The sequence below is a fragment of the Dermochelys coriacea genome, chromosome 8 (assembly GCF_009764565.3).
Source record: "Dermochelys coriacea isolate rDerCor1 chromosome 8, rDerCor1.pri.v4, whole genome shotgun sequence".
Classification (NCBI taxonomy): Eukaryota; Metazoa; Chordata; order Testudines; family Dermochelyidae; genus Dermochelys; species Dermochelys coriacea.
Genome location: NC_050075.1, coordinates 34,724,803 through 34,750,027, shown reverse-complemented (window position 1 = coordinate 34,750,027; position 25,225 = coordinate 34,724,803). Strand labels below are relative to the sequence as shown.

The 25,225-nt window shown below is 41.2% G+C and overlaps 1 protein-coding gene and 1 long non-coding RNA gene across 4 annotated transcripts in view; one reads left to right on the top strand and one right to left on the bottom strand.

The window, feature by feature from the left end:
* The window catches only part of CTNNA1 (catenin alpha 1), a 189,162-nt gene that overhangs the window by 105,509 nt on the left and 58,428 nt on the right, over nt 1-25,225 (bottom strand). For all 3 annotated transcript variants that reach the window (XM_038412232.2, XM_043520096.1, XM_043520097.1), the window contains one exon: nt 23,029-23,232. In XM_038412232.2, the coding sequence (XP_038268160.1) occupies nt 23,029-23,232 (204 nt within the window). The remainder of the gene's footprint in view (nt 1-23,028; nt 23,233-25,225) is intronic.
* LOC122461235 lies at nt 21,004-24,760 on the top strand. Its single transcript, XR_006283081.1, has 3 exons — nt 21,004-21,016; nt 22,297-22,302; nt 24,549-24,760. It is a non-coding gene; the product is annotated as an uncharacterized LOC122461235 (long non-coding RNA).

Here is a 25,225-nt window from a genome sequence, read left to right as displayed (position 1 = left end):
TATGAATCCGAGAAACAAGTAGGCACTCTAGAAGTAAAGTTGAACCAGTGTTCAAATTATAGTCCTGATTTTTAACATCTAACACAGGAAGGAGGAAGATCACTAAACATTTTAGGGATTACTTGAGATGTAGCAGAGGGAGGCAAGGAAAGCACCATTATTGCACCCTAAAAAATAGTTTTGTAAAATGGCTTTTATAGCTGGGTTAAAAATTAGTTCTTAACTCTCCTTCCTTTATTTCAAAAACATAAAAAATAAGTATGTATATTGATCTGTAGGAGCAGCTCATGCAGAGGGCATATTAAAAATTTTTTCATGGAGACATCCATCCATCCACCTTAGGCATAAAAATCATCAACCACAGTGTTTAAAGAACCAAATACACATTTTAAAAAAACTGATATTGACTTGGAACAGGTTCTGTTCTTGTCATCACAGAATTAGGCCGAGTATTGTCATCCTCTGTACCCAAAATTTCTCCAATATACCATGCATAAAGTAACTTCCACTACAGATCCTCACATCTTTCACTCCAAGCAAAAGAGCCAACTCTCCTCCCAAAGTACACAAGCCTTACAGCAGGCTTTGAAGGTAATCAAATTGGGGCCATCACACCAGACATTCTAGAGCAGAGGACCCAACACAAGATACTCTGCCAATAGTCCCCTCCCTTTTAAGCCAAAGGATTGTTAGGGCATGGCTACACTTGCAGATGTAGAGCGCTTTGAGTTAAACCAGCCTTCGTAGAGCTCAGTAGGGAAAGCGCTGCAGTCTGTCCACAGTGACAGCTTCAAGCACACTAGTGAGACCACGTTTGAGGCACTTGCAGCGGCAGTGGGTGCAGTGCATTATGGGAAGCTATCCCAGCATGCAAGTGACTGCAATGTGCTTTTCAAATGGGGACGGGGGGAGACAGAGAGAGTGGGTGGTGGGGGGGGTTGAGAACATGTCTGCATTCTGTCTTGTAAGTTCAGACAGCAGCAGACACCCCCCCCCCACACACACAGCATTCCACACTAATGGTTGCTTTGTCTTGGAGCAGATAAGCATGCCAGCTGTCAGAAACAGAGCATTCAAAAGGGCATATCCAAATTCCTACAGTGATTCAAAAACAATGACAAGTGTGGCCACTTGACTTAAGGGGATTATGGGACGTTTCCGGAGGATGATCAGAGTGCAGTAATGCAACACGTAGTCCACATTTGTGCCACAGCGCTCCAGTGGGGGTGCAGCAAACGTTATTCCACTCACCAAGGTGTAGTGCAAACAACGCTGAAGCCACAGAGTCAGAGCGCTCTATGTGCCTTGCCAGTGTGGACGGGTAGTGAGTTAGTGCTCCCAGAGCTCCTTTATTGTGCTGTAACTCCAAGTATAGCTAAGCCCTTAGTGTTAGCATCTCTGCTAATCTCAATTGCTGCAACATCACTCAGAAAGAAATGCAGACTGAGGCAGCCAGGTTCCAAACCATTTTGGGCTTTAGAGGTCAAAATCAGGATCTTGATGTTTATCTGGAAGCTAGACAGAGGCCAGTATAGCCTCTGAACTGTTGGTGTAGTGCACTTTCCATGCAATGCATTTAGTAAGCAAACAGCTGGAGCCTTGACTACGGATATTTCTAGAGCACTCAAGAGCAGCTGATGACCCAACAAATGCTAAATTACAAACTTAAGTAACAAGTGGCCAGCACAAAGACGGCCAATACAATATCTGCCAAGTCTACAAGCATTACCTTAATTTCACTGTTAGCCAGCCAAGCCCATATCCAAGTTCTAGTCTAATTCAGCTATGAAGCAAGTCATTCAATTCCATCAGATGGGAAAATTCAGTATACTGAGTTGAGACAAAGCTGTCTGAGCAAACAAGCAGTTGCTTGGTATTGTCGAGACCTTTCAAAGAATGGAATGACATCAGGCACAAGCAACTCTTTTCACCTCTAACCAGGGATTGCAGATTTATTCAACTATATGTCAAAAGCTATAATGAAGATAGGAAAAAAGACTAAAAATGTGGTTACCTGATCAGTTACTGTCCAAAGGAGATCTACCAATGCAACTAGCAGGGTTTACCATGCTCAGACCTGAAAACAGATTTATTGGAGGAATTAAGTTGAGGACTAAGTATTACCAGCATTGCTTTGCTATTACTTTCGCAAAATGATCTCTCTCAGAAAGTGATATTTGAAACAGATTGACAGTGAGCAAGACTGTAAATGTTCGGGACTGTTTCTTGGTCAAACACTTAATTGCGTCCTTAAATAGAGCAGCACACTTCTCCTGAAGGGAGCCATAAAGAATGGCCTCTAAATAAAGGACCTAAAAAGAAAAGGAGTAATTGTGGCACCTTAGAGACTAACAAATTTATTTGAGCATAAGCATCGGATGCATCCGATGAAGTGAGCTGTAGCTAATGAAAGCTTATGCTCAAATAAATTTGTTAGTCTCTAAGGTGCCACAAGTACTCCTTTTCTTTTTGCAAATACAGACTAACACGGCTGCTACTCTGAAACTTAATAAAGGACCTAGTAATTCTCCTTAGCCTTCACCAGTCAGGAGTATAGTTCAGAGTCTGGAAGTTAACCAGTACTTCCAAAAGATCTATGTACAATGCTAGCAGAAACACAAGCTGAAGTTCTTTCATATTTCCCCATCAACACATTGGTATAAGATTCTTGGTAAGATGCAATCTGCTGTGGTCTTTTGGTGACAGTAAGAAGTTGGGATGGAGAGGAAAGAATCTCTGATCAATTAATGGAAAATAAGAGGCAAGATGTTGATATATCTTTGGCCCATAATGAGCAAGTGAACTGGAGGATGTTCATGGCAGCATAAATGACGGGAGTACAGTGGTTTGTAGTGCATATTTCAAATGCGGCATAAGTGGGTATAAGTGTCTGTAGTTTCCATTGTGAGGGTGAGTGGGGAATTCCAGACCACAGTTAAAAAGGTGGGTTTTTGAATGGGAAATATTTAGAGATTATGTTAACTATGAGAATAATTTACCTTTCATCTACTTGCTGATTTCCATACTTTTAAATGTGTAGGTGTTTTTAAATGAGCATTTCTTCATACAATGAAGTCTTAACACTAAAATCTTCATTTTAAAGTGAATTGGTAGCCTGCACTAAAAAACAGTTCAAGGTTTTCTTCTTGAAGAGTTATTTGAATCATTAGCAAGAAATATGAAAAGTAAGTAAAGCCCTGAAGTTATAAGAATGCCACAAAATATATATTCTTGTAGATATTACACGCACATGAGCATCCCCACCACGTGAAGCCTAGAGAAAAAGTTGTCTGAAGGACTATAATTGGAATATCACAAGATACCTCTAATGCAAAACTCCTAGAAGTAAGCCAGGCCCAGGCTGAATGTGCACTTTGCAAATGGAAGAGGATGCATTATGAATCTGGGAATAAAGCCATCAAATTCCTGGCAAGACAGACCAGACAAATGGATAATAAAACAATCCCACAATCTCACTAAGCCAGAGACAGTTAATATAGCCTTTACCCATTACTACAAGCATGTACATAAATAAACCATAAAAGCTATTTGAATGTATCCTTTAAAGAGGGAAAGGGAAAAAAAGAAAAAAAAAAAAAAAGACCAACAGCTTTACTCAGATCATAGTGAAGAGAAAAATAGAAACTGAAGGGGTCTTCAACAGGAAGCCCAAGTTATTAAAGATTTGGAAGTAGCATCACCAACAGATGACTCATTATCTGGGGCATTTGTTAACAAGCATTTCAAGATTTCTAGCCTTAATGCTATCACAAGACAGTAGGGAAAAAATACCCTCTCTCTTTCACAAGTGAAGTCATAACTTACTCCAAAACCAGATTTTAAATCATGTGAATAATAAAAATCTTTACTATCAATCCAAGAATTAACAAATGATTGAGAATATGTTTTATTTAGAGGAACCAACCGTGAACGTCCCTCACTCCAAACTCCTTTTACTGTTAGACCTACAACAAGCAACTAACTCACTGAGGAATTGTATAGGATTAAAAAGAAATTAAGATGAGACCTGTATAGAATTATACTTTAGAGAGACAATATCATGCCATTATTTATAAAGCCAACTGATGAGACCACTATTGTTGCAGCTAATAAGAAATTATTAAAATATTTATCTAGTATAAGCTTGACACATCTGAGGTAGTCCCCATTGTTTAAAAATCAGAGTAGCAGCAAACCAGCTAACCAATTTAGGATTAAGTTACACTTGGGATGGAATAGCAGTGTAGTAACAAGCGTACTGTAGATGTGCCTATGAGGGAAACTAGGGAATACTTGCTATTTACAGTGCAAAAGGTTGAATTTATACATAGGCAAGTGTGTTTTAATCATATTCCCCCTTTTACCAATACAAAATTTTTCTTGTAAAAGAAAGCATTCAATAGGCAACCTGGATAAGGAGAAAAATATGCAACCTTTGTGGAAAAGGCAAATAAAAGATGAGAGATTACAGCTATCTAAGACCGTAACTTGATGAAAATCTTCCTGATGACATCAAGTGTGGTAGATCACGGAACAAAAGAATTTTAACTGAACATGAATGTCATCTCAGCCTAGTAAGGATGATAAAGGCACTAACCATGAGCAATATGGCCAGAGCAAGGCTTCAGAATGCAGATATTAGCAAAGTTTGTCTTTCCAGTAGAGAAGTTGAGGGGGAAAGAAAACTTCTGATGTGTAGGTAAAATATATTCTTGCCCTTTTACAGAATTTCCTAAATGTCATATGGCAGAGCTCATATTTTAAAAATAGTCACATCACTTTACAATCAGCAACAGCAGACATTTTTACAATCATGTGAAAGCTGTTCAAGATGAAACTTTAAATGAGCTTGGCCAGTTCAAGGCTTGTAACCAGAAATACAATTTTAGACTGTATTGTGAATGTCTCTTCAGGATATGCAAGACCTAGTGCATAATTACTGCCATTTCTGTGTATGCTTACTTTTATCATGTCCTTGATTTCCCCATTTATTTCAACAGTGCTTTCTAGGAGTTTCACTCTGTGGGAATTGTATATCCAGGAACATGCTTTTTCTTTCATGAAACTTACTCTAGGCTCATATACAAGGACGTGTCCTGGGCTGCTATGACACTACAGAAATATTGAAAGGAAGGGAGAATGAGGACATACCAATTCATCAACTCCCAATTCAATGAAGGAATTCTGATCTTAAATCCCTTCCCTCCCCCCAAAGAATTTATGTCTACTAAATAAAGTTTGCTAAAATTTGACTATTGGTATATAGTATCACATCCCATAAGCTTTTTTTTTTTTTTAAATTGCTGTTGTAGTAGCCCCCCTCCACCACCACCTTAGCCTTTTAGTCTAATTAAGTTAAGAGGTCCAACAGGAAGCAGAATGGTTGCATTTTTAAAAACAAACATTTATTGGGGGCCATTAATCCAGAACATCTCACTGCCCCGGGGCAAAAAGGACAGCTTTGAGCACGGCTCTCTTGCCTCATTGCAATGATTTCTGCACTTACTTTTTATTTTCTTTGCTCTGTTTATTGACCTCTACAATGAGGGAGACAAAGACCAACCCTGCCTCGGCATGAGAGAGACAACTTGATCAAATAGCACAGATCTATAAACAGTAAACTTCAGTCGCGTTTTTGAATTTCCACCAATTATGTTACCTATCTCCTCTTGTCCCAAAAGAGCCAAGGTACAATTAATGGAGTGTCTTCATAACCTCTCTCCTTTCACTCAAGGCAAACTTTCCATCACAAAAAGGATGGAGGAAAGAGCACACAAACCTCAAAATACTAAAGGAATCCATGTGGCATGCACTATCCTGCAACGAGACTCAGAAAAGTTCCCCCCCACATAAAACAGAAGAGGGAGTTTCTGAGATGAGGAAGATGTATGTGTGATGGGTTTTCCTGGGGTGCAGCATGAACTGTGGGACTGCTGAGCACTCCGTTCCACCAACATGGGCTCCCTCTCACACAGTGATGCCGCTGGCAAGCTACAAACGTCTGGCAGGTACATCTGATGAAGTGAGCTGTAGCTCTTGAAAGCTTATGCTCAAATAAATTTGTTCGTCTCTAAGGTGCCACAAGTACTCCTTTTCTTTTGTGAATTTACACAAACATCCACAGGCAGGAACATACCCAACTGAGTTACATGAATGCTTCTCCCAGCCACTCATGAACCAACAACAGAGAGGCTCCAGCCAATTCCCTCCAGCTCCCCAGTCTTGCACCCCAGAACTGTACTGTCTTCCCAGGCCAGAAGCCTGATCAGCACATGTTTATTACCCAGTCTGCCTATCCCTCAATGTGGAGAGAACATATACAAACCTTTGTAAACTGAGCTGAGATTTCTCAAGCACTTCAACCAAAGCACACGGTTTTAGGTAAAATATAAAACAGACTTATTAAGTACAGAAAGATAGATTTTTTTTAAGTTATTATAACTGATAGGCACAAAAGGTCAGAGATGATTACCAAAGAAAATAAAAGATAAGCACATATGCTAAACCTTAAACCTTATTACACTAGGCAGTATTTAGATCAAGAAGTTCTCACTCCACTAGATGTTACAGTTCTTAATACATTGGCTTCTCCTTTGAAGCCTGGGACCAGTCTCCTTAGCTGAAGTCTTTGTCTTTCCAGCGTTTTTGTTCCTTCCAGTGTAGGTGGGGGAGGAAAAAGGCAAAATCATGAAGCCACTGCCCCCATTTTGATATTTAGGATGATTTAGTTGGGGATTGGTCCTGCTCTGAGCAGAGGGTTGAACTAGATGACCTCCTGAGGTCCCTTCCAACCTTGATATTCTATTATTTTATATCCTCAGTCCATATGCCTGGAAAATACTAGCTCAGACACGTCCTGGGGTGCTTTGCTGAGTCACTGAGTTGGGCAATCCCCTATTGTGTGATGCTTGGGCAGGCCTCTTACAGTATTGTAAATCCTTTGATTACAACTCTCCTGCTAATGGTTGTGTAATACCCTCCTGGGAGTGGTTCACCTCCCTACATTTCAGTAACAACTATACAACAAAATTTCATAACTTCATACACACTAACAATATACATATTTGGACAGAACAATGGGTTTCAGATGATCATGATTTTTCATATGACCTCTTACATGGCATGTTTTGTATGAAATGTATCAATTATATGAGAGGATGAATATGAAGCTTCCAGGGTGCTGCTTTGAGGTACAGAGTGCCACAGTATGTAAAGTACAAATCCAGGCCACCTGGCATTGAGGGCCTGCTAAATAAGGCACCACCATGGCCAATGAAAGTAATTGTTCAGCTACCTAACATGAACAGACTGGATCATTTATTATACTTGGCACAGTGCAACTCACTGAGCAACAAAGCCTACTGAAGATAAGACTCCTATTACTATTAGCTGGTTCTTCCTAATAACTGGGATTCCCTCCCGAGGAGGTAAAAGGATGCCATGACATTATCTAGAAGGAAGGTCTCAACTATGGGATTGTTGCCCTCTGCTCCAGCTTGATGTTCTCCTTCCCTCAGATTTTCTTCCTCCTTAATGGTACAGAGGCTGTCAGACTAAGGGTAGGACTGTTGTATTGTATAACAAAGTATCATCTATATAATTCTGGGTATGCCTATGCTGAAAATGCTATAGCAACACAGTGGCAGTGGTACTGCTGTACTGCTTCAGTGTAGTCACTACTTAAGTCAACAGGCAGGGTTCTGCCATCAGCACAGGTAATCCACCTCCCTCAGAGCAGGTAGCTAGGCCAACAGAAGAATTCTTCCTTTGGCCTAGCACTGTCTACACTAGGGATTAGGTCAGCATAACAACATCTCTCAGGTGAGAGAATTTTTCACATCTCTGAAAGATGTAGCTATGCCAATACAAGTTCTCACGGTAGACCAGCTCTAGATCTCTCTTAGCTCCTCTAGTTCAGCTACTCTGGCTTCAAGAGTCCACATTGTGTCTGAGGGCCATGAGCTTCTTGCACCATATGCACACTTGTCCACAAGGCAGGTAATCATACATGCTGCGTTCAGTACAATCAACTGGATAGCCTCCATGCTGCTGCTGGACTTCTGCTTTTTTACTTTTGCAGTTTTTTTGTGGAGCTGGTGTGGTTACTGGCCTAAGTTTATAGTATGTTTATTAGGTGTAGTTCCCTCAAAAAACTGTTTGATGAATGTCTTTTTTTAAAACCAACCCCATAATTAACAGGTAGACATCCCTATTTTCCTTCCTTTAATGGAATTAAAGAACCCCAGCCCTGCAACGTGCCAAGCATCCCCTATAAAAAGGTACTGAATACCCTTAACTTCCATCAAAACCAAAGGGAGTTGAGGGCACTTAGCACCTCACATGGTCAGGCTCTAAATCACCACATGTCCAATAGTAAACAAGAATCTATCAGAACCATAATTGATCACAGTGGCAGAACCACATTTAAGAAGCCATTCAACAATGAGTCTGAACAATGATGTAAGCAAGATTAGTTGGATAATTTACTCTGAAAATAGTTGTTCATGGACTCTACTCAGGGTAGTCCCATTTACTGAATACTATGATTAACTTCATGCAACCACATATTTGAACATGGCTACAGAGTCAGGCCCACATCACTCAAGTTTCAGATTAACTTCCATTTCATTTTACTGGCATGAAGGTCAGACACTAACTTTAAGAACTAGCTAACTACAACCTATAAAGGCCACTCTCCAATCTGCCTCAACTGCCTTGTAGCTGCAAACTCATTTGGTAAATTACTGACTGGCACATTATACAGCTCATAATATACTAGGGTAGAGTGACTTATAAGTTATCCTATGCAAGATTCCTCTATTTCAGAAATGTAACTGTTTGCATATGCAATCATATTACAGTAACAGGTTTTCATATTTTTATTTTTAAAGAAAAAAGTTTGCTGGGTCACTAGTGAGGTATAAAATAAATGCACAACTCCATGGTCTTATCACAAAACAAAACAGACTTAGTGCAACTTGTGCTAAGTATTCAATGCCCCTCCAGCCGATCACCATCCCAATGCCTCAAAACATGTTATGCATGTCAAACTTATTCACTTAAGTTTAACCCCCCACCATCTTAGATTACAATTGCTCATTGCAACATTTGAGAAACATTTGAGCTGAAACAAGGCCATGTCAAGGGAAGTAAAAGAGCTGGAGATTATTATGAGCAAACAAAAACAGGGAATTTAAAAGTTAAATTGCAAGTCTGAGCTGTCATGACAGACAGTGGGGGATCATTAAAAACTTTCAAGTTTCACTCAACACAATTACTGCAGTACTGCCAGTATTCCTTTGCATTTCCCTATACTAACAATAGAAAATACCAACACAAATCACCAAGGTTATGTTACTGCAAGGAGTTTTATTTAACAGTTGGCTTTTTTTATTAATAATAAATAATAATAATAATATTATTAAACAAACCACCTACTATAGGTATACAAAGCCTGACAATTGGTCAGAACCATCACATACCAAAACAAGCCACAGTAAGAGTTAAAACATTTTCTACATTTCCCCTTTAAGTAACAAACTTGCACAATTTTCCACAGAAAGTCGCCTGTTATGCAGTCAGAACTTAATGCTCTGAAGCTACTGAAGAGATGAATATATATCCCCCACATCCCTCAACAGGTGAGTTTTGGATCAGAAGTGATGCAAGTGAGCACTATTAAGGGAGCTAAGCATTTACCTTCCCTGTTTAATGAACAATCTTTTCTCATTTAACATAGGTATGTCCAACGCAGTTAAAGCATGTTCACTATAGGTTAAACCAGCAGGAAGACAGAATATTATGGTTTATTCTCTTTTGGAAGAAAGACTGAGGCAATTACAATTTGTCAGATGGGTTCTTAAATCATTTTAACATTTCTCATTCACTAAACTGCTTCAAGCAGCAAAGCTTAATTGCTTGTCCTCGAGACACTTTGTGCATCATGATGAGAGATATTTAGTTAATTTCCAAAGCCTTTTGGTCTGAATAAGAGCTAGAATACTGCATTTTAGAATTTTTTGGGTTTCCTGTCGATTTTAAGTATAATCATCTCATTTTAGAGTACAACGTGGGTATTTCAGGAATGTGTGCGCACAGCATCAAGATTTTCATGCTGTTTTTCACAATCAGAGGGCACAGAACACAGATTCACTTTAACAAAGTGGGGGAAAAAAAGCCCAAGTGCCTTCCAGAACCTCAAATTGGAGGCTACACTTTGAGAACTGGCCCACCACAGTGAAGCAAAATGCAATCTAGCTCAAGATAGCCTATTACTACAGCCTTCAGAACAGTGTGTGTTAAACTAATCTGAAATCAGCTCTGTTAATCATCAAGGAACACAGGCATCCAGTAATTAACTTGTACATCACACGGAAGTCAGATGTCCTGCCTCAAGCCAGTTGAAAGCAGAAAGGGAAAGAAATGCAGGCAGACAAGCCAGAAAAATTCCATACCTTAAATCCTTGCATCCTCAGTCTTCCAGTTACTTACAGAACTGCTCCACTAATAATGCAGAATCTAACTTCTGATTTTACTCATAGGAATAGTACCTCAACTAGCAAACGGGTAGACTATTTTGTATGTCCATTGATAATTCTCCCCAGCGCCGGCCCCGGCCCCGCCCCCCACCTTTTTTTTTTTTTAAGACTAAAAATTTTTAGTCTTAAAGACTCCTACAACAGATATGACAACAGAATTGAAAGTGTAGTAATACAGCCATTTATACCAAGGTATAGCATTCAAAGAGAGAGAGTTGCCAAAACAAAGCCACCACAGGATTTTGACATGTTATCCATTAGCCATTTGTAAAATGACAGTACATCTACCCAAATGTGTCTCCCATTAAATGGCTTCCAAGTGACTACTGGGACTCAGTCTTCAAGAGTGATTCCAAAATGGCAGCCATAGTTGATTATGGGAGCTTCAATGATTTCTGGTCTTTGGAGACTTGCAGGCCAGCAACACTAAATAAAAGCACTACATTTGCTAGTATCCTAGAATCTCAAGTTCCCCTCCCATATTTTATCTTTCTTCCCCCAACCTACCAAAGTTTTGCAATTCCATCAGAACAATGAAATGAAAATAAAAGTAGGGTGAAAATTCCTGCTTAACGCCATGAAGCCCAGTTATTGCTGGACTCTCCATTCAACATCTTAGGCATTAGGAGACTCAAGGGCCTAAAAATGGGGAAGAGCAGAGGTAAGAGCAAGAAGAAATTGAACTTTTGCTATCAATTTCAAAGTAATTTACATTTACCTTCCAGTTTCCCCAGTGTGGAAAACATGGGGCATTATTGCACTATTTTCATGAATGTTATGCAAGAATGAGTTTACCCACCTACTTTTGTAATGTGAGCTAGCTAGACTCAAAGGGTTAAGTCCGGCACAGTGCTCTCACCAATGTGACCAGGAAGAGAAAACGATCTGAATTGACTCAGTCGCCCAGTACTTCACCAGAGATGGAGGTGATAAGGATTTCAAGTACTGTCTCTGGCCCAGCTGGCACCCCCTCTTTGGAAAAGGATCCTCCCGATCAATCCTTAAGGTGGGACAGCTGAAGCAAAAAGGGCTGAGTTCTGTTAACTACAAGGTCTGACAAACTGGAAGAGGCCTCTGGTAGAGATGCTCTGGAGACAGAGATAGGAGCAGCAGACATGAAAGTTCCCTCCAACTCAAGGAGGAAGGCAGCCTGGGCAAAGCAGAGCCTGCTTACTTAAGAAAGGAGAACCTAGGAAAGGTTAGGTAAGAGTCCTATATATAAGGCTGCTTTGCTATTTTAACTCTTCCTTGACCACTGAGTTCCTGTTAACAATTAAATTGTTTGTTTTTTTAAAAACACTGAATTGTGTCATTGAATATGCTTTCTGGTTACAAAGCTCCTGAGAGCGAGACTACTCCTCCAGGGAATCAAGCTAATCTGGCTCTGCTTAACGAGCCATGGTGCGAAATGGGGTGCTGAGGCTTAGGAGCCCAGTCTGAAGGTATCAGTCACGAGCCTCCACTTCACTCAAGGGATTTCCAGTGCCCATCACTAGGAGGTTACACTCACACAAGATTGCAGAAGGGTACAAGCCATAGCATGCACCATGATCCATGACATCCAGAATTATACTTAGACCACATCTTCATGAAATACAAAATTTTCCAGTGTATTAGCGTTAACCTGGATCCACTGTTTTATATTGTCAGATAGTTTGTGAAATACAGATCAGTGCTTTTACGGCACAGAACCCTGAAAAATGCTTAGCAGTTAAGCCAAAAATAAGCTTATCTAGTGAAAATTTAAAAAAGTTTGATAAATTCTTTCCACACATTGTGCAAGGTCATGGATATAGATAACGTCAACTCAAATTACCATTTGCAATAATGCACAGATGACAGGACCTCAGGTGTATACTGATTCAGAATAGGCAAGGCAATATTTTTTCTGGCTGCGTATGAAAACAGAGCAGCAAGTCAATAGCAAGAACAGTTGGTCTTGACATTCAGGTTTTAGTGAGTATGCCACATGAGTCAATTCCCAGGATATAACCCGAACAAATGGCTACACATCACATAATATTTGAACTTCAATCTGAAGTTCACAGAGGTTTTTAAAAAAATGTGTTAGAAGTAAGTATAGTACATTCATGAAAACTTAAGTTTAGAGCAGTGGTCAAAAACTTGTTGATCACGAACGACTGGCTGATCCTAGACACTCTCCCAGACAATTGCGAACTCTGGTGGTGCAGCAGGGCTGCCACTAAGGCAGGCTCCCTGCCTGCCCCAGCCCCACACTGCTCTTGGAAGCGGGCAGCGCAGCCCCACAGCCCCATGGGCGGGGGTGTGAGACCAGCAGGCGCAGGGGTCTCCATGCATTGCTCCTGCCTGCAAGCACCACCCCCACTGGCCAGGAATGGCCAATAGGAGCTGCAGGGATGGTGCTTGCAGAGAGGGGCAGCATGCAGAGGCCATGCTCCCATTGGGCCACAAAGACGCGCTGGCCCCTTCCGGGAGCAGCAGGGGGCTGGGGCAGGCAGGGAGCCTGCCTTAGCCTTGCTGTGCCGCTGACTGGGAGCTGCCGGAGGTAAGTGTTGCCTGGCAGGAGGCTGCACCCCATATCCCCTCCCAGAGCCAGCACCCCATATCCCCATCTGCCCCCCAACCCCTGCCCCAGCTCCCTCCCAGAGCCAGCACCCTGTACCCCCTCCTGCAGCCCACAATGCCCCAGCCTGGAGCCCCCCTCCTGCACCCAAACTCCCTCCCAGAGTTTGCACCCCTCACTCCCTCCTGTATCCCAACCCCCTCTCCCAGGCTCAGCCCAGAGCCCCCTCCCACACTGAGAACCCCTCAGCCCCAGCCCAGAGCCCGCACCCCTTCCCAAACCCTTGCCCAGTGAAAGTGAGTGGGGGGGGGATGGAGTGAGCAGGGTGGGGCCTTGGGAAGGGGCGGGGTAAATCCTGGGTTGCCTGTAAATTCAAAAAGTGATCTTGGGCATAAAAAGGTTGGAGACCGCTAGTTTAGAGGAACATGTTGGAGAACAGTTTGGCTCATAGTCTGCTGATATGCAGACTAAGAAACAGGACCTGTGCAATATTAGTATTTGAGAAAATATAACTTCTAGGCAGGGAACAGGTCTCTGTATGTATCTGCATAGCATTAGCACAACAGGACCTCATCCCTAATTGGAACTATTGGCACTCTGTAGTAAGTAGCAGTTTTGGGGATTTGTGTGTTCTACCAAGAACGTCAATTCAGTAAGAGTGTTCTTGATCTTTCTAAGCGGCAGAGTCCTGTGGCATCTTATAGACTAACAGACATATTGGAACAAACCCTTCTGGAGGTGGCTACTAAAGAGATTATTATTTCCCACCCTGCAAAGAACAGAGTGGGGTTAGGAGTCTTTGTTCCATTTGATTACTCTCCCAAAGATGCTCATCCTTCCTTCAGGCCATGAGAGGAATGTGTCCAAGATTCTCCCCCCACTCCCCTATCAGTATTCCCCCCTTAAATAGCCTTTTCTTTGTTCAATCCGGTCATTACTAGAAGTAGCAAGAAATGCTTATTATTATTCCCTGCATTGTGAGAGTTAGGTGAGGACATGGGATCAGCGTAGATTTGGAGGCCTGGGACACAATACCACACTTTGAAGTCAACCCAGAATATTCATGGCATATCAGCATTATGGAAACATGGCTACATATGAACATTCAGTCTAAAAAAGTATAATAAAAACATGTCTGTCAGGTCATGGCACTTTGAATCAGGACTTCCGGATTAGGGTTCTACTCCGGACTCTTTCACTGACTGTGTGATCTTGTCCAAGTTAAAACTCTATGCTTTATTTCCCCCTCATGCCCAGCTGCAATAGGAGTGTATCACTTGCCTACTAGCACTAAATACCCTCACAATTATAAAGAAATGCAAAAAGAGTGCCTGAACTCTTCCCCTCCACCCACCCACCCCAATCTTTTAGTCAGCAGTTTGCAGGAAGACGCATGAAATCCATAGGCTATCTTTGAGAGGATAAAAGAAAGAAGGGGAGTTATGGTTTAGGTTTAATGTATGTGTCAGATTTTTGTTTTTCCATCCAAGAGGGAAATTAAAAAGTCAAGGTGTGTGTAATACTTTTCCAGGATGAGAGCATGATCATGCTGGAGGCTAAAATCCTATATCTACAGATCAGTAGTCACTGTGAAAATTATGTTTTATTCTATCCATGCGCCATCATTTTGCCTTTGAAAGACGACTCAAGTAGCACTGTTTATGGCTTCATTAACAAGTGCAATTCTACTTTAGAGTATATTTAAGAGGACTGAGGATTTAGCATTTTGCATGAATTTAAGATTTTTTCCAAAAGATTAATTCACAGAATAGAGAATTTTGAAGAAGAATCTTAATTTAGCATTCTAATTTTTTTTTTGTAAAAACAATTTACAGCTGTGACAAAAAGCAAGTTAATTACTCAGGAAGCTGTGGCATTTGTCACTTCATTATCAGAGACCTGCACATCAGCCTGTTACTTCAGAAGAGGTCTTTCTCCCCAGACCCTTAAAACTTGCTCAGCTAGTATGAAGTTATGAGCCATGCCAATTGTGTTTGCAGGGGTGGCCAACCTGTGGCTCCAGAGCCGCATGCGGCTCTTTAGAGGTTAATATTCAGCTCCTTGCATAGGCACTGACTCCGGGGCTGGAGCTACAGACATTAACTTTCCAATGTGCCAGGGGGTGCTCGCTGCTCAACCCCCTGCTCTGCCCTCACAACACCCCTTCCCCCAAGCCTGCCATGCACTCATTGCTTCCCCCCATCCCCACCCACACCCCGAGCTTCCTGCACATGCGAAACAGCTGATTGTGCCAGGCACTGACTGGTGGGGCTGCTGGCAGGTGGGAGGCACTGGGGCTGGAACAGGGGGGAGCTGATGGGATGCTGATGCATTACTGTGGGTCTTTGGCAATTTACATTGGTAAATTCTGGCTCCTTCTAAGGCTCAGGTTGGCCACCCCTGGTGTTTGCATTTTATATTTCAAACAAAAGCCTCACGAAACTACTATACTGCATTTTTCCAAAAAGACTGTAAAGACTTCAGCTAATAAAACCTCTTGCTCACAGCTGAACAGGGGAAAGGGGGGGTGGGGGAAGAGGAGAAGAGGGATTGAGCAGTTTGGCAGCAGATTTCCTCTCCTGGACACGTAGGCATCTCTTAGCACTTAAGTCTGATCTCCTTAATGCCATGATCTTTGTGGCCACAGGCATACCTTCAATGTACAACAGTTCCAAGTGAGGTGATTGGGTGCAGTAACCCAGAGACCCCAATTATTTCAATGTAATCAGCATGGTTCATTGCTAACAGATAAGACTAAGAACCACAGCTACTATTAAATAACCTCTCTCTCATTCACATACCATCAGCCTCGATTCCCATTCTTTCAAGAATACGCTGTAATAATTTCCAAAGGAAGGGGATCCAAGATCTAGGTTGATTGCTGAAGTGCATTTTTGAATTGGGCTTAAAATATGGAGCATTAATTTTGACTGGTCTTCCATACGCCTGCACTGACTGCCAGGATGCAGTCTTGTTTCTCTGCAATACAGTCATTTCTGATATACACTGAAGAGACTGCTTTGAAGCTGATGGAATGTGTTCCAAAACTTTCAGGTACTGATCCACCTGCATGGTCAAAGATTTGGCTGCAATAAACTGTAATCATTTACTATCTCCACGCCACAAACAATCTAAAGGAATAGTTAGGCTGGACAGCACTACACACACTGTCAGTGAATGTTCTATATCACACAGCAGTGCTATTTATCAGCACCTGAACCACTTGTGGGGGGAGAGGATGGGTGGGAAAGTGGAGATTTGAAAAGCTTTAACACCCAAACAAACTGCACAAAGATCCAATACATGTGTGTGCATTCTAGCTTGTCAATTTCCTCAGGGCTCCATGTGTTAAAAAGAGACAAGCTTCCCAACTCTTGTGAAGACATCCAACATTACCATCTCTCTCACACTGCTCAAGGATAAAATGGTACATACTATGGCTGAATCCATCCTCAAGTTTGCAGATTCCCTCACACAGTGGGCACTATTGTACTGAGTGTCTAGCTGCAATAGATTAAACAGCCTTTCCTCAACCAACAGGAATGAGGCTTGATCAGTGATTATGGTAAATAGCTTCCTATATGTTCACTATCTCTAAGTTTAAGAGGCAGCAAATTGTTTGTGTCAAAAATTTAATTGGGTGGCTTGCACCAGTAACAAAAAAATTATAGGCTTCAGAGTAGCAGCCGTGTTAGTCTGTATTCGCAAAAAGAAAAGGAGTACTTGTGGCACCTTAGAGACTAACAAATTTATTTGAGATAAGCTTCCATGAGCTACAGCATGTATAAAAAATATACATGTTCCATGGGACATATGCTGTGCCTGTTACTGAACTGATAACTCCTATTAAATCATCCCCCCAGCACCTCCTTGGGATAAGAGTCCCTGAAAAGAAGAGATACCCAAATCCTCCCCATCCCTCAGAGTGTTAATGCTTAATGTATTTTCAAAGCCTTAATGTATGCTTTAAAGCTTTACATCCTACCCTAGTTTTCAAGCTTAGTAACAAAGTAATTAAATAACACAGCAAGGCAAAAATCAGTGCATCGTTGTTTATTCCAAGCTCAGCGTAGTCAGAAGAGAGAAGACTGATCATAAAGAGTGAAAACCTCGGTGTTTAACATAAGGTTTTCATCTAACATCCTGTGGCCTATTTTCGAACATAAGAAATGTCATACAATCAGAACAATGGTCTACTAGGCCAGTATCCTGTCTGACAGTGTGTAGTGCCTCAACAGGGCAGTTGGAGCGACCCACCCATCTTCCCCTCTCAGTTTCTTGCAGTCAGAGATTTAGGATTGCCGCAAACATGGTGTCACAACCCTAACCATCTTGGCTAATAGCCTATGATGTCCAGTGTATTTTTTGGTATGGATGGATGGATGGATTTTTGGTAACCTCCAATCACAATCCCCAGCATTTATCCTGAACAGAGCAAGCTAAATGGATGTCAGCCAGGTTTAAGTCTATGGCAAGAATGTCCACACACAAAGCAGTACTGAGTTACTTAAACTGATACAACCCCCTCCCCTCAAATTGAGTGCAGTTTCTGCATTTAGACAAGGCCTATGTGGTGGCGGTGGTGTGGAGTAGCAGCACAAAATCCCATCTTTCCCTTCTCAATCCTTAGGAGGGTCAGTGAGGAGTCAAGAGCAAGAGTACTTTTGGTATAACAATACCCAGTTTCCTATGCCTATTTTACCTATTCCAGCTAATGCTAGTGCATGCCTGGCCAAAGGCAAGACACACAAAGATATGGATGAGAACTACCTGTCTGAAGATCAATCTGGATACAATTCAGGTAATACTGAAGTGTTAGGAAGAGATTGGCAAGAATTATATCTGTCTCTGGTATTGTGGGTGTTTTCCCCCCACAGTTTATTACTGAAGTTCAATCAAGGGAAGTGATGTCACAATCAGTTGGTTCAGGATGACTCCATCCTAAATAGTGTCTGGTTAGGGCACACCGAAGGGCCTCAACTTATTTTTGTCTCTAGACTTCTATGTATTAATTTTGGCAATCATGAATACGTGCTTTTTTTGGTATATTATACAACACAATTACTTAAATGTGTGTTCCGCATCTTGCTTAATATGATAAAATTAAACTTGACATTCACTTGAGCATCATTCAAGTGGGTTCTTGGAGGTAGATGAAAGAATATATACCACACTGATACAACTGTAAGTGGCTGTTGGACAGCCAAACTACATACAAACACTTTAGCATTTTTGTTTTCATTTAATAAAATCCTTCCAAGACTCAAATACTTGGAGTATTTGAATGATCTACCACAGTTAACTGTTAAGAAACTTATTTAAATCTTGTACGTTATAGATGGAGTTGTAGTTGTCAATGTTTTTTGAGAACTCAACTTCAGTTTCTTGCATCCAAAAGCAACCTGGCTGGACTGTTTATGCTCCTCCCCAGTCAGTCAGGCTGAACCAAAACTTTTAGTCCTCCTACTGCAATAGAGTTTTTAGCCCACTCTTTTTGCTCTTCCACTCAGCACTATTACTAAAAACTTTTAGTTAATTAAAAGGAAAATTTCAAAGGGGAAAACTATTTCATTACACAAGGTGTGAGAGCACTCCCATAAAGGAAGACATCAGTATCACAAACCCCAGCCTTGAAGTTAAAAAGAAGAGTTACTTTGTAGAGCCCTGCGCAGATATAAAATCTGTACCCTCATCCGATCCACGATTTGCAAACATGCTCTGTGGATATAAAGCAGATATCTGCAGATTTGCAGGGCTCTAGTTATTTGCTGAATCCTGCAAATTGGACTAACAACAGCGTGTGTTGCAATCCCGCTTAAGAAAAAAAAAGGTTAAGACTTGGAAGAAAGTGCCTCAAAAACAAAAGGCCTTACCCTCAGAGAATCTGAGCAAACAGCAAGTATATCAAAGAAAAATACCAGTCCTCTACGTCTTGTGTGTACTTCCTTAAAGTCCACATTATCCCTGGATAGTCTCCGCAGATTTCACCACCAAAGAGCAAATTCTAAACTGCAAGTGTGAAACAAGCAGCCTGATGGATTATTTTACATCAGGCACTTGTGTCTGTAAATTTGTTATGTAAACTAATGAGCAATTATCCCCCACCAGAGCTGGCATTGAGGTTATAATGCAGTGGCTACTGGATTGCAGTGAAGTGGAGAAATCAAGCTTATGGAGGAAGATGTTGATGGCTTAGAAAACATGTCAGCCACTGCTGATAAAGGACAGGTGCTCTCAGGGATAAAAAGATGAGGAAATACGCATGGAACTAAATGAAGAGGCCACAGTTCCGAAACCAGCCACAGGGGGGCAAGATTCCCTCCTCAGTTCAGTGCAACAGTCACATTTCATGCCTTTATGACAGGGGTGGGCAAACTTTTTGGCCCGAGGGCCACCTCTGGGAATAGAAATTGTACGGTGGGCCATGAAAGCTCACAAAATTGGGATTGGGGGTGTGTGGACTCTTTGGTGGGGCCAGAAATGAGGAGTTCAGAGTGCGGGAAGGGGCTTTGGGCTGGGACGGGGGAGTGGGGGGCGGGGGCGAGGGCTCTGGCAGGGGGTACAGCCTCTGGGCTGGGGCCGAGGAGTTTGGGGTGTAAGAGGGTGCTCCGGGCTGGGACCGAGGGGTTCAGAGGGCAGGAGAGGGAATCAGGGCTGGGGCAGAGGTGCAGGCTCTGGGGTGGGGCTGCAGAGGAGGGATTTGGGGTGCAGGAGGGTGCTCTGGGCTGAAATTGAGGGGTTTGGAGGGTGGGAGGGGGATCAGGGCTGGGGTAGGTGTTTGGGGCATGGTGAGAGGCTCAGGGACGCAGTCTTACCGCAAGCGGTTCCCAGAAGCAGCGGCATGTCCCTTCTCTGACTCTGCGGAGGCACTGCCAGGAGGCTCTGCACACTGCCCTGTCTGCAGGCACCACCCCTTCAGCTCCCATTGCTGCAGTTCCTGGCCAACGGAAGCTGTGAGGGCGGTGCTTGGGGTAGGGGCAGCGGCAGCATGCAGAGCAGAGGCCCCTGGCTGCCCCTACGCATAGGAGCCGGAAAGGGGCCATGCTGCTGCTTCTGGGAGCCACATGAAGTGGCCCCTGACTCTGCTCCCAAGCTGGGGTGCTGGAGGGGGAAAGCCCCAGAACCCGCTGCCCAGGGGGAGTTCAAGGGCCATATTAAAAATGGCTGGTGGGCCAAATCCAGCCCGCAGGACGTAGTATGCCCACCCCTGCTTTAGGGCCAAGTTGGGAACCTTAATGATGATGCCAGCAGGTGCTAAGGACACTGGAGAAGCCTCAGACAGGTCTGGTGAATACACCTCTTGCTCATTAAAACTGCACTTCTAGCACATGAAATCAAATGAAAAAAATGTCATGCCACATCACAATAAGAGCTTGATGCCCATAACCTTTTATAGAGCACTTAGGGATGGAACCCAAGTGATCAGAGAATTAATCTTCTTATCCATTGTCCTCAAAAACACAAAAATTTAAGTCAGAGTACACACTATTTAGGAGCAGCTCTACTATGCCTACAGCATCTGAAAGGCATCCCAGAAACTATAAAAGTCTTTAGAAATAAAGTCTTTAAGACTGGAAGCGTGTCTACCTAAGGACATTTCTATCCCAAAACACACATTTTCAGTATGATCCTACCTCAGTCTTCCATTTCAAAACTTGGCACTTTTCAATACCTCTGATTCTATCACTCAAATCAGATTTATGATGCACAATTAGTATTGTGCAATTCAAGGAAAGACTTAATGCTTGATCATTGTCTTCTGCAACCTTAATTTCCTTTTTTAATAGACTGTGGAAAAACAAGTCTACATCAACTGAAGAAAGCTGCATTCTGTAGCAGCACTTTATTCCCTTTTCACCATTAAAAACTGTCTATGTGATTCCTTTGACAAACATTTTGAGTTTTTTCTAGCTCTGATACATATTTTTAAACAGTGTCCCAAATTTTCACCATGACTTATCAATTGCTTTTTCCACTTGATTTCACTGAGCTTCTAATCTCATTTTTCCAAGATAGGCTGCCTATAATCATAGGAGGGCAGAGATTTAAAAAAAAAAAAAATAAAAATTAATTCATTATGCATCACTAATTTCACAATGTGTTAAAGAATACATTCTTCCCAGCTCAAAAGGTATACCTTTAACTAACATACCACACAGGTTAACAGTACACAGCTAAACAAAGATACCCATCCTGGCAGAAAGAAATCCACAGCCTTGAAGTCTTATACTGGCAGCTGACCAAATTTCAACATCCTCATCCTTCCCCCATCAAAAAATCAGGACATTTACTTCTTGCAACAGTTTTAGCTATCAACTTGTAGGCATGTATTCTCAAATCTAGCTGCCACCCTAAATGATTCACATGAAGATGTAAAACCCCTATAATATAATTATCTGCCCACAGGGTGAATTTTTCTCCCCCAAGTGCCATAAGTTAGTGGTTCGCTTCTGATCTGCAATACAAGAATTTATATCCCTTTTTAAAAAAAAAAAAAAAAAAGTCAGAGCTTCTGTAATCGGGGATGTTCTCATTGTCCATATAAATACTTAATTTTTGAATTCTGTCAAGCATTTAATGTCTAGTGGCCATGAGTTTCACAGTTTAAATGTACATTGTAAAAAGTATTCCCTTTTAACGGTTAGAAGTTTGCCTTTCAGTTTTGTTTGACTGTCCTTGTTCTATATTGTAAGACGGCATTTCTATTTACCTTCCCCACTACCATTACGTATTTTGAAAATCTTCTTTAAGCTAAACAGTCCTAATCCTTCTTTGTTTTTCCATAAACACTTGGAGGTGTTTCCATGCCATTAATCACTTGTCATATATGGATTCCTTCTACTTCAGCCTTTAGATGGGTTGGTCAGAAATAAACACCACTCCCCACCCCAATATAGTGCCTCTAGTTAGTTAATTTTTAAACTTAGAAATGCACACTCTCTTGTCTTTGTTGTCAATCATTAACTTCATCTGCCACCCTATAAGCCCATTTATCTAGTTTTCTAGGGTACTTAACAGTCCCTCAAGAAGTTCACTCGTTTTCATTTATTTAAATAAATTCTGCCATCTGCAAGTTGCCATCTCAAGTCCAGTATCTTCTCCTGAATGTTTTGTTAATAGGTCTAGGGCTTAATATTACAGAACATGGAGACATTCCATTATTCAACATGGCAAAAGGCTACCCTCTATTCCTACCTAGTTTCGTTTAAGTAGAGAAAAGTTAGACAGTAGAAAAACATTAAGAGCCATGGGCCCAAAAATATGTAGGCTGATCTAATCTTCAGAGTGACATAACTGAAATAAGTGTTTCCAGGTTCTTTACAGAGAAAAAGCAAATAGATACTTTAACCATTTTAGACAGTCTAAACTTCAACTCCTTGAGGGCAAACTGCTCAGAATCCAATCCTAACAATGGTGGGGGTTTTTTGGCCAGAAAAGTACTGCAATTCTCACTGTGTGAAATTAAAATTAAATCATCATGGTTGATCAAATTGAGTGAAAGTAACTCACAATCAATCCTGAAATGCAGATATTTGGTTAAAAAATTATGCATTGAGATACACAAAGTTAATTGAAAAGATATTGAAAAATACCTTCCTGCCATCATCCCCAAATTATCAAAAAAAGTTCTGCTAATTATGTATTACATTCTAATTCTTCCTTATGTTACAAATTTAAACCAATAACTTGTTAAGAATGCATTCAAATATTAGAGAATTTCTGGAATTAGGATTTTATGGCTATAAGGAGTTTCTTGGAAGAGTAAGTTAAGCAAAAAAAAAAAAAAAAAAAAGAAGAGGCCCACTGTTTTCATTTTCAGTATTCTCTTCATGCAAATAAGATGCTTTTTAAGATCAAGGAATACAGTTTCACTGCTAGTTTTAAAGTCCTCATATATAGAAGTTAAAACAACAACCTTAAAATTAGGATATCTAGAATACTTACATTCCCCATGTACTCAGAAAGTAGATCCTGCAAGGCCTGTCGCACTGCATTACACTCTGCAACTATGCGTTCCCGTCGGTCATCACGTGTGCAGGATGAATCAGCCATTAGGGCTGCTCCACTAATGATGCTCTCCAGGCGCTCTTCTAGGGAAGGCCTAAAACGTTCCTCGCTGAAGTTCAAAGGATCCACAATAATTTGTTTCTAGTAAAGGAAAGTTTACAGTAATCAGTAACTGACATCACTTGCTACCATTTTTCATCAAAAATGAGTCAGTCTTGAAATAGTTACAGCAAATACATTCTCCATCCTGAAAGACAACCAAAAAAGTGTGCTTGTGATAGATGAGAACAAACTTTCCTAGGTAGTCTAGTAAATTTTTAGAGGCTTCCCCAATAGATTACATTACTGCAAGCAATGACTAGATGTCAACATACAATGCTAAACAAAATTTGGCCACAAGAAAGCATGTTACAGGAATTACAAATTTAAAAATGCCATGATAAGTCAGGTTCATGCAACTGAACTCTAGGTAACTTTCAATCTTACAAGACTTAGTTATTTCAGCTGTCAAATGCAATTACCCCCACCATAAACAAGATGATTTTGTAAGTTTATCTAGTGTAGATTAACTATGGTGATACTCTGCATGATTACACAGAGGGGGGGGGGAGGAAAGTGACTGGATAATTAGGGACAAACTACAACATAAATTCTCAGAAACAAAGGTTTTGATGTGAAATATTTACAGTAAGATTTAAACATCACAGAAGTCAATATTTTCAAGCAAAATCACTGGTTTATATTAATTGAGTCTTCCTGCAGCACAGCTCATACTGAGAGAGTTAATGACAAGTTTCAGAGTAGCAGCCGTGTTAGTGTGTATTTGCAAAAAGAAAAGGAGTACTTGTGGCACCTTAGAGACTAACAAATTTGTTTGAGCATAAGCTTTCGTGAGCTACAGCTCACTTCATCGGATGCATCCGGTGGAAAATGCATCCGATGAAGTGAGCTGTAGCTCACGAAAGCTTATGCTCAAATAAATTTGTTAGTCTCCAAGGTGCCACAAGTACTCCTTTTCTTTTTGAGAGACTTAAGGCTCCACCAGCTGATTTACTTTCAATCCCTTTTTTGGGGTTGGGGGGAGGAAGAAGGGTCATAATGCCATCACAGAAATTCATTTCAGTCTGAAAGTATGTGACTTATTCAAATAAACTGTATGGAAATTTGGCGAGGGGGCGCGCCATTTTTGGTGCTTTAGAAAGAGTGCTGAAACTTCTGAATTGACATTCTGACAGTCAGTTCATAACATGGACTAAGTTCCAGGAGCTCTCATTTCATTTAGCAGTCACTTTTTCCTCTTCCTAGACACCACAGCTACTTATAGGAATTCTGAAGCACGTAGGGTCTCTCTAGAGCACATTACAGCGTTCTTCCTACATATTTAGAGTGTTGTTACTACAAATCTGAACCATCAATACAAGCTATTGACATGCTACTGATCTAGTATGGCACTGGAGCAGGGTGGATTTGATTTAAGTCAAATTGATTTAAATCATAAATTTAAATCACTAGTCAGAAAGACTCAATTTGATCATGGATTTCTACAGAAAAGGGCATTCTTGTTGGTTGTTATAACCTTAATACATATTCTTCACAACTCAGAAAGATGAGACCCAAACTGGGTATCTTTTATGGCCTGCTGACATTAAAGGTTTTCCCTTCTAGTGAGAGAATGGTATAGTAGATCTCAAATCAATGAAGACTATACTCAGAAAGACCTCTAGACTTCTGGAATATGTTGCTCTAACAGTTTCACTTTTGTTTCTACCACCTGTCCCTCCCTGCTCACATTTATCTCCAGACTTCTTCTCCTTATCCAGATCTATTCCGCTCCCAACAATCTTGTATTCATTGAACTTTTTGAAACTTTGCACTTAGGAGGTAAGGGACTGACCGTGTACACAATTTTGCAGAGGGACAATAGCGTTGAGGTCTGTTATTTCTCACCTCTATAAATTTATTTACACACTTTTTGCTGTTAACAAGCATGATATCTCTGGAGACACACATCCATAGTTCGAGAACTGCAAAACTAAGCATCTCTGATGGTATCTTCTAGACTGAATAATGAGTCCCATTGGGGAGACAAAGATTAACCTAAATAATCTATACAAAAGTCCCTGGAACTCTATAA